Source organism: Hyperolius riggenbachi, chromosome 6, assembly GCF_040937935.1.
Source record: "Hyperolius riggenbachi isolate aHypRig1 chromosome 6, aHypRig1.pri, whole genome shotgun sequence".
NCBI classification, from domain to species: Eukaryota; Metazoa; Chordata; class Amphibia; order Anura; family Hyperoliidae; genus Hyperolius; species Hyperolius riggenbachi.
The window spans coordinates 55,737,300-55,747,299 of NC_090651.1; the positions used below are offsets into that span (position 1 = coordinate 55,737,300).

The 10,000-nt window shown below is 43.2% G+C and overlaps 1 protein-coding gene across 2 annotated transcripts in view; it reads right to left on the bottom strand.

The window, feature by feature from the left end:
- The window catches only part of CACHD1 (cache domain containing 1), a 212,934-nt gene that overhangs the window by 11,692 nt on the left and 191,242 nt on the right, over positions 1–10,000 (bottom strand). For both annotated transcript variants that reach the window (XM_068242486.1, XM_068242487.1), the window contains 7 exons: positions 9,499–9,598; positions 8,670–8,786; positions 6,806–6,966; positions 5,233–5,319; positions 4,409–4,525; positions 3,224–3,375; positions 1,906–2,067 (listed from right to left, as the gene is read on the bottom strand). In XM_068242486.1, the coding sequence (XP_068098587.1) occupies positions 1,906–2,067; positions 3,224–3,375; positions 4,409–4,525; positions 5,233–5,319; positions 6,806–6,966; positions 8,670–8,786; positions 9,499–9,598 (896 nt within the window). The remainder of the gene's footprint in view (positions 1–1,905; positions 2,068–3,223; positions 3,376–4,408; positions 4,526–5,232; positions 5,320–6,805; positions 6,967–8,669; positions 8,787–9,498; positions 9,599–10,000) is intronic.

A 10,000-nucleotide genomic window follows, 5' to 3' on the forward strand; every position in this document is an offset into this window, starting at 1 on the left:
AGCCTCCCGCAGTGGCAGAGAGCAGTCTCCGACCCATCAGTCCGACTGCTAATGGGGGGGCTAGGCGATGGAATGTGGGGACCGTGAGAGGAACGGGAAGGCTCATTTGGATACAGAGCCTTCCCTTTTTTAAGTATCTGTTTTTTTTCTTCATGAATTCAGAATCCCTTTAAAGAGTAACTGTTAGGCATGAAAAACAAAATCAATTCTCTATTTCTATCTGTTGATCATATAAAAGGAATGCTATAAAGGCAATGCATAACTTTCAAATCAATCTTACGATTTTATTGCAGAGAATAATCCTTATGTCCCGAGCTCCTTAGTACGCAGCCAGTAATCAGCCGCAAAAGAGAAGTTGCAGTGCAGGCAGGGGGAGGAGTTTCTGCACAGAAACAGCTAGTACAGCCTGATTGGCTGCAGGCTGTGTCACTCTCACTCCTTTTCCTCTCAATGGCTGCATTTCACTAAGCTTAACTCCTGTCTTTAATAACTCTTCTGAGCTGTTTTACAGTTATCACCATGGTGGTATAATTGTGATAACTGTAAAAACAGCTCAGAAGAGTTATTAAAGACAGGAGTTAAGCTTAGTGAATTGAGGCCGACTGCCTCCCATGACTGTCCGTGTCTGCCCCCTCCCCACTCTCCAGCCCAACAGGCATCTCCGCTGATTCATACGGGCAGTGGCCACCACCGCACCGTATCCATGGGGAACCCGGCCCTGCTACCATTTCCTTAGGGATTCCCTGCATTTACAGGTACCTGTGATATTACGCTCGCTATTGGTGGGGGGAGTAAGGGAGGAAATTACCTGGCCCCTGCCAGCGAACAGAATTCTCTCCATTTACCTTTTTTTATTTTATAAAGTTCACTGAAATCAACACTTGGACCGTGCAATACACATGATATGTAAGTAGAGCTAGTATTCATCTACTTATATATGTCGTTTTTTTTTTATCTGGCATAGTATGGCTGACAACTCCTCTTTAAACCTCATTAGAAGCCCTACCTCACAGTTTCTCAGATTTCTTATCCTCTATTTACTTTTCAGGAAACAGGAATAAATTCACTAGCTTTTGACAAGCTCTTCTGCATAGATAACAACCAAAGTTTTTTAACTCATACTGTACTGGATAACAAAAAGGGACATCTGAGAATTTCTTACTAGGGCCAGTATTCTATGTACCCATGTTTATCATTATGTCACTTCAGGTATGCTTTATGGCAATTCCTTGTTAGCACGTCCCCCCATAGCCTTTAGTAGATCCATACGGCCTTTAAAGAACCTCTGTCACGACAATCTTATAATTTAAAATACATGTAAACATATACATATAAGTAGAATATTTCTTTCAGAGTAAAATGAGCCATAATTTACTTTTCTTCTACGTTTCTGTCACTTACAGTAAGTAGTAGAAATCTGAAATTACCAACAGATTTTGGACTAGCCCATCTTCTCATGGGGAGCTCTCAGGGTTTTCTTTATTTTTAAAAGCACTTAGTGAATGGCAGTTGCTCCATCCAACTGCCAAAGTGGCATACAGCGAGTGGGGAGGCTGGCCAGCATCTTTGTATAAATCTTTTTCAGGGAATGTCTTTATAAAGAATAAAGGCCATGCTGAGAATCACCCATGAAGAGATGGACTAACCGAAAACCTGACGGTATTGTCAGATTTCTGCTACCTACTGTAAGTGACAGCAACATAAGACAAAAGTAATGTATGGCTCATTTTTCTCTGTAAGAAATGTACCTCTTACTTATACGTGTTTTAAACTTTAAGATTTTCGCACAGTTCCTCTTTAAAAAATGTGTTTACTTGAGTGTGGTATAACAGTTACTGGTAACCCGTTATCTGTCAATTTCCAATACAATAAAAGCAGGGACAGTGATTGGTCAGTAAAAAGTACCTTGAGCTGCCAGTGGTGACATATGTTGGTGGCTCCGGCGATGGATCTGATGACGGTAAGCATAGACTGCCAGAACCAAAACCATGATACAGCCCATTATTCCTCCAGCAACGGGTCCAACCGGAGCGCTCTTTATCATGTTCAGAGTAATGACCTCGTCGCCTGTTAGGGGCATACACACGTTCAGTCACAATGCTTCACAGGCATCTTTACACAAACAAAAGTGCATGAACGGTTACCAGCAATGGTGAAAACGATTTCAAACTTAAACAAAAATTATTGTATCTATCACTTGAAATTTTAACAGAAATTCTGGACAAAAAGATGGAGTTTTACCTTCTGATTTATGTTCTGACATTTATCACTGGTGGTGACATCTTTAGTTCTGCCAGGTGAGCTGTACGGCATGTTTACTTACCGAGAGTTCTATGCACAGAGGGAGATACTGCTTGCTTGGCAGTTGGAAAAAGCAGTTATTTCCCACAATACAACTAGGTTCACTGACAGCAAACTGTCAGGACCTTAGTCATGACATCACACTGTGGGAGGGGTTTCACCACAATATCAGCCATGCACATAGCCCTAAAGATCTATTTAAGAAAATGAAAAGATTTCTTGTGGGAAAGGGGGGTATACTGTATATCAGCTACTGATTGGAATGAAGTTCAATGCTTGGTTAAACATCAGCTTTAAGTGTGTTTATTGCCGTCACTTCCACAAAGATTTCCTGCCCTTCCTATAATAAGGAGGGAGAGGTGAAAGGAGAGGTGGAAGGGGGGGGGGGGGGGCAATGCATACACATTTAGGCAGAGGAGAGTAAGGGAGGAAATTACATCAGGATTGGATTTAAGATACACAGTTAAAATGGAGAATCCTAAGAAGGATTTTCTCTTTTTTTACTATAGAAAAAAAATCACTAAAATCAAAATGTGGACAGTGCAATTCATATGTTATGTAAGTAGAGCAAGTATTTATCTACTTATATATGTGTTTTTTTTCTGAGGTAGTATGGCTGATAGCTTCTCTCTAAGAACTGCTCATGCATAGAAGTGCTTTAAAGTGGACCTGTGTCCAACTGCTTATAGAGTGAGACTTCGGTCTGAGTAAATTGTGTGCGACTCTTCACCACTCACTAAACAATTTATAACTCAAGTCTGAGTTTCACTGCATAAACCATAGGACACAGATTCAGGTGCGCACTGGTAAACATTTGAGTTGCAACTGGTCTCTTCCACTGCGGAGATCAGACAGGAAAGCATCTCTCATAGGCCATCCTTATATCATGTACATTAATAACCAGCAGGTGCCTAGACTTTACCTATCGTGTTCAGGTCATCAGCATATGGGCTTTTAGCTCCAACGATGCCACCAAAACACTCTTTCTGCAGAGCGCAGTACGGTCGGTCCAGTTGGGTCTTCCCGTCACTGTCCACCATACACCACTCGCAGTCCAGCACCCCGAAGCAGTAGCTGCACAAGAGAGGAGAGTCACATCATTACTGGGAATTCACAGAAGAAATAGAGTACACTGTAAGATAGACAGATTTATGCTGTTTAAGAAGTCCGCTAATAAAAGCTTGGCAAGGAGGCAAGAAAACATTGGACCTTGACCTAAGGCAAAAGATTATTAAACCCCTGGCGGTAACCCAGAGTTAGGCTTGGGGCAGAAAACTGCAGCTCAGAGCAGTAACCCCAAGCCTAACTTGTGGCAGCCCACGGAAGGTGTGCGCAGAGTATAGAGTGCAGCAAGCGTTTCAAATCACCTCCCCTGGGATCCAGACGCTGGCAGCCATTCTCCTTCCCGTCCTTGGAGGCTCTGCATTCCTCTGGAGAGATTGCAGATTGTTGTCATGACGAGAGACGGCAATCTCAATACAGGGTTACAGCGCCACCCGGAGAATGGAATTAGAACTGCAGTGTTGGATCCCAGGGAGGTGAGTAAATGCTAGGCTGCCGCAGATCTCTCTGCGGTATGATTTTTTTCCCCCCGGTTTTAGGGTCTGAAAGCATGCAAAAAATCTGCACCAATTTTAGACCCTAAATACCGGAAATAATCATACCGCCACCACCAGGGAGGTTAAACTGTAGATATGGACTTTTGAGGGAAACTGGGAGAAAAGTTAAAGTTATCCCTGCTGATGTCTTTGCAACGCAGGAAGAGCTTTCATTGGCTCCTGACCGTGTCTATCTATGTAAGCCTATGGGAGTTGCTTACATTGATTGACACGACCAGGAGCCAATGAAATCGGCTCCTGACCGGCTCACGGGGCTCTGCCGTCATAGAGACAGGCCGAGCAAGTGAGCTGCGACCGGACACGCAGGGATTCAGCGGTGAGATCAGCGGGAGTGACGAAAACGGCAGATGTGCGCTGCGGTGGTGATTGAAATCTATGCCCTGCTAGCCAGGTAACCACCAAAACAGGGCGTAGATTTCAATCACTGTGGTCCTTAAGTAGTTAAACAACGATTAGAACGCTGTATATGGCAAAAGATAGGTAGGTACCCGCTCTCCATCCTTTGAGTACAGCCAGTATTGACACATTGGGATAGCGCCTCCTGGAGGTTCGGGTCAAGCACTGTAAAAGTCATGGGCTCCCGATGGACCTCACAGCTCGGGTTCCTAGAATGACAAAAAACACAAAAGAGTTTATAAACCACATTCTATGGTTCAGACAATGTGTAATGTGGATACAGAAAAGCTATAGTGACAATTATGCAGAGGCTGCAGTTGCCGGGGTGTTTATCGATGCTGTGGTTTTAGCCACCAGGGAGGAGCTCACGAGTCATTACGAATAGCTAGCTACTCAAATTCGTGATTCTAATGAGGCGTAACTGCTTCAGGTGTGCGGCTGGGAGAGAGGGGGTTAATTACCCAGCTGTCCACCTCTTCTATGCGTATCACAGCCTCGCACACGTCCAATGTGACGCGTTCCAAGACTCAGTACCGTGTACTTCCTCTTTCGGGCCCAGAAGGAGGAAGTGCGTGGTACAGAGTTGTGGAAAGCCTCCTATTGGACGCCTGCGAGGCTGTGCGCATAAAAGCGGCGGGCAGCTGGGTAATTAACCCCCTCTCTCCCAGCCGCACACCTGAAGCAGTTACGCCTCATTAGAATCATGAATTTGAGTAGCTAGCTACTCATAATGACTCGTGAGCTCATCCCTGTTAGCCAACACCTGGAACATGCATGCGGTCAGAACTTATGATCTGTATTTTTTTTAGGTCAGACATTCAGAAAGCATCAGCCGGACAATAGTCATCTTTCACAAAGTCAGGAGTGTCACGTTTCCACATTTCTCAAGATTGCTTTATAGCCATTTCAATCTTACCTGCTTTCTGCATTGGTCAGGTTGCCAGTGCACTCGTTGACTTCCAAGGGACACTCACAGGGACACTCGCACTCATTCTGCTCCATCCTAACAGGAATAAAATTGCATTTGATCAGCTTCTTAAAGTATGATTTTGAGAAAAAAAAAAGTTTTAAGCGTGTTTATGACATAAAATATACAGGTGCAAATACAAACAATCTATCAAAACAGGTTCAGTCAGCACTCTTGCTGATCTCTGAAATCAGCATTAATGGAGTGAGTAGTCTAAGCAGAGACTTCTGTTACTGATCACACTGGGAGAGGAGAGGGACAGCAGCACAGCAATGTAAATGAGCAGGAAATGATCCCTACTGTATCTCAGTAAATGCTGCCAAAGGACACAGAAGCCCAGCTTCCAGATAAGCTGCCCAACCCATTTTCAATGTGATGCCAGGAGTTATACTTTAAGGACCACAGGCTCCATCCCCCCCCAGTGACCAGGCTATTTTACAATTAATTGTAAAATTTTATTGTAAAATAGCCTGAATTTACAGTTCAGTGCTCTGCAGCTTTAAAAGCTCATTGCAGAGCCATACAACTGCGCACACAAACCCATCCCGACCCCCATTTTCTGCCCAGCAACAGAGCTTTCTGTTGGTGGACTCTGATCGTTGCTGCCAGTTTTTTTATACATTTTTTGGTTATTTTATTTTGATAAAATCGGCTATTCTTTTAAATTTCTCCCTCCCCGGATGTCCAATCAGCGCAATCCTCTCTCGTAGGCATCAGCCTATAAGAGGGGATCGCGCTGTGAGCGGCCCCAGGGGACAGTCAAGTGACAGGGCAGTCCCCAGTACAGCGCTGCATAGGATTGCAGCACTGTACAACGTAAAGGTTTCTTTTCAGTCTGCCACTGACTCAATCGGGGGAAAAAAACCACTCCCCTAGGACTTGACACCAATCAGCGTAAGGCGGTCCCGGAGGAGCCACCTTACGACCGCTAATTGGCTTTAGGAGGTCGCAAAGAGGTTAATGAACTCTGTACCAATATCGTATTCTACAGTTTGGAAAACGTAATACCATTTCCACATACACAGGGATGGAGATGGCTGGAGAATTCTGGGAACAGCTGTCCCTTCACGTCTTACTTCTGTAGCTAATCTAGTTGAGGTGACCCATTGGCAAATCACGGACCAACTGCACTCCCTTGTTCATGGCAGTTTAATCATGACCACTAATTTGTAAGAAATAGGGGACCCAACGGAAAACACTATCCCTGTCATCAACCGAATAGGTTTAGTAAAATTGCGCGGGCAGCAGCCGAAAGTGAGTGCCATACCCAAAGCCTGGGTCCTAAAAGCCACGGGCTCGGGTCCTGGTGTGCAATCTTAGTTTAATGGATAGTGTTTCACACTGGGTCCCCCATTTATTACAAATTTGTGGTTGCGACCAAATTGCCACGAGCATGGAGCGGCCAATAGGCTATAAGGATTCCCACTTCTAATGATTAGGACAATACAGAAAGGTCAAAGGTTGCCCAAAATGTGTGAGCAATATGTATATATGCATTTAAACGTAAATCCAATTTCCTCACCTGTGACAGTTGAGGCACAGTCGGTCTACCATGCTGCAGGCACAAAAGGCCAGTGAATCGCAGGTCTCGTTCACAATCCCAACAAATGCGTTCGTTCCAGGGATCCTGGTCAGGCGGTATTTGGAGCAATGACTGCCATGAACGAGGTTTGTCAGATCACCCTGGAAACATGACATGATGATGTTACACACACAAGAACACAACTGCTGTCATTCCAAGGCTCAATTCACATCACAGTTATAGAAAAAAACAAATCTAACATTTTGCTCAAGTTTTTTCTAAGGAACTTCAGGAAGAGGTGGACAAAAAAAAAAGTGGACTTTGAGAGATTCTTTAAATATCTAAAACAAATATATATATATATATATATATATATATATATATATATATATTTTTTTTTTTTAAATGAAAATATAATTAAAAATTCCAGCTTAACTACATAGAAAGGTGGAGCTACTCCCTTCCTGCGAATAGAGTTATTTTGACAACATTTTGTCAGAACTGAAATATATCAGTTGCTGTCAGTTATATATCAGTTGCTGTCAGTTACAGCTGAGAGGAGAACTGATGTGTCCATGTTTCCCTATGGCTCAAGTGAGCGATGTAACAGTTTAACTGTGTGCTGACCAGGAAGCTGTTATGGGGTAATGGGCATTTTCAAAATGGAGGACGGAGAATTCCATTAATCACAGTGGACAAACAGGGCACAGGAGAGGAGAAAGAGATTGATGAGAAGACTATGCAGCAGGTAAGCATGACTTGTGTGTGGTTATTTTGACTTTTAATTTTCAGTACAGGTTTTCTTTAAGTGTGTTCAGCCAGAGGTTTTTAAGTGCGTTCAGCCATAGGTTTTCAAAGCGCCCAATCTTATAGCAGATCTGAGATTTCGATCAGTTTAATCAAATTATTGACAACCAAATTATAATTCACTAACATATATTGGGTGCACTGGTCAAATCCCGGTTGGCAGAGATGGAAATAATTGCTCCATTAAATATGTATGTGCCATCTAACTGCTCCAGGCCGGGTGAACATCTAGCAGAAACGCTTGCGTAGCAGGAAACGCTGCATTTTATGCAGCAATGTGAGTCTATGGGATGCAGAAGAAGCTGCATTTCACTGCGAATGTACAGTATGTGTTTCACAAAACGCTGCTAGTGTTGCATAATATGCAGGCTGGCTGCCAACACGCACATAATGAAAGCCTATGGTACCGCATATGCATTGCGTTTTTAATGCGTTGTTTTATGTGTTTTTAATTAAAAAGTAAAGATCTCTGATGTGTTTCCGCTTCCTGTTGTCTTCCTAATGATTTGCATACATTAAAAAAAAATGCATACAAAATGTATATGCCTTTTACATTAGCGGTCCGCAAACGCATTAAAATGCATGCAAAACGCATGAAAAACTTATCTGCGCAACCCCCCCCCCCCCCCCACAAACGCAAAACGCACCAAAAACTCAACAATAGGAAATCGCAAACGCACCATCCTCAAATTCTACTTTGTGAACCCAGCCTAAACAACGCAAGTGATCACCGTTTAAACAACTGAATTGCTAGGTGTATGGCCACCATTAGAAAGAGAGGGATCTAACAATATAGGCAGCACTACTGTAAATCAATCCAATTATTTCTCAGGTTTTTTAGGTTTTATCTCCTGATGAAAGAGCTTTGCAAGGTTCTCTTTTTTCCTTATTATGCTTAGATTAAGAAAAAAGGGAGAAGCCCGCACTGCCTGAGATTTTCTTGTCAGTAATGTGAACGCAGGCCACAGATACAGGCCTTTGTTATCTACATCTCAATAACAAGCAGGTGACGCTCATTAGCAGAAAGGGGCCATTTCATCTCATAGGGAAAACTCACCACCAGGCTGTTATTGAACTTGTAGAATCTCTGCACGGTTCTGTCGCTGAAGCTGTTGCACAGATTCTTCTTGACGAAGTTGGGGTGATTCAGAATGTCATTCGCAACAAGCGGCTCCTGCAGGAAAACCAAAGGAAGATCACGTTACTCTTTATCTATATATACACACCACACACTTTTTTCCTGTCATTTAATGTAACCAGGCGCTAACATTTTAACATCCCTCATAGTCCTCTAGTGTGACCTATGCGAGCTGAATTTGGTAAGGTAAAGAGGAAAAAGTAAAAAGACACTTCTGTTTCTCAGCATTATTATAATGAATGCACCACTTTATGAAAGGCTTTTTCCCAAGCCCCTCCTGCGTGGGTGACATCATCGCAATAACACAGTCAGTGTATGCATGCGCAATTGGGGATAAAAGTACTTGATGTTGAAGAAGACCATTATCTACACATTGGGTGCAGCCCAGTAAAAACGGTGTTATTGATACCATGAACAGTTTGTATATGTGTATGTGAGCTATCATACTACATGGAAGTGGTAAAATGGAACAATCAAAATTGCAAGTGTGTACTAACCCTTTGTCTCTGACAGCACTGCACTGACCTCTTTCCATACTGTATATTGGTCAACAGGACCCTAGATTTTATTGTTAAGTAGATTCAATGATTTTCTATAATCTAATGTTTAATCTGCTAAAAAAAAACCTGTAATAATGTATGGTAGCTTTTAGAGTCACAAGTATGACATTTAGGAAAGAATATGACAGGTGCACTTTTATTGGTAAAGACAGGAGATACAGTGTCGGAGCGTCTCTTGCTGGAGGTACCTTGTGTGTGATGTGTTGCTGCTCCACTGGTGCATGTCCTTTGGGGTCAATCAGTGTCGGATGAGCCACAAGGTAGCCTCTGTCCTCCATGATGAAGCACCTAGCATAAGGAACAAGAGATCATTACATCACCCACACCGGAGGAGCTCTTTGAAGACTGAGTCTCTCTTGCTAATAGAATTCCAGGCATGGCTGGCCGAGCCGGAGGAATGCAAGGACACAGGCAAAGAATGTTCTGTGCTGCACGGCCCAAGGCCTGGAACGCCTGCCAGAGAAAGACTCACTGAATGATCCCAGTCAACTGAGTAACAGGATTATGGACTCTACTAGGAGAAAAGCCTCCATCATTCATTTCACACATTTCCAGGGAATTTCAACCCTAGGCCTCTTAAAGGAACATTAACCTTGATGCCTGTGCCCATGTGTGACTTGTACATAAAGATTCATGGGGATCTATTTACTAAAAAGAGTCAGAGTGGTTAAACTAGAGTCGTGATTATCC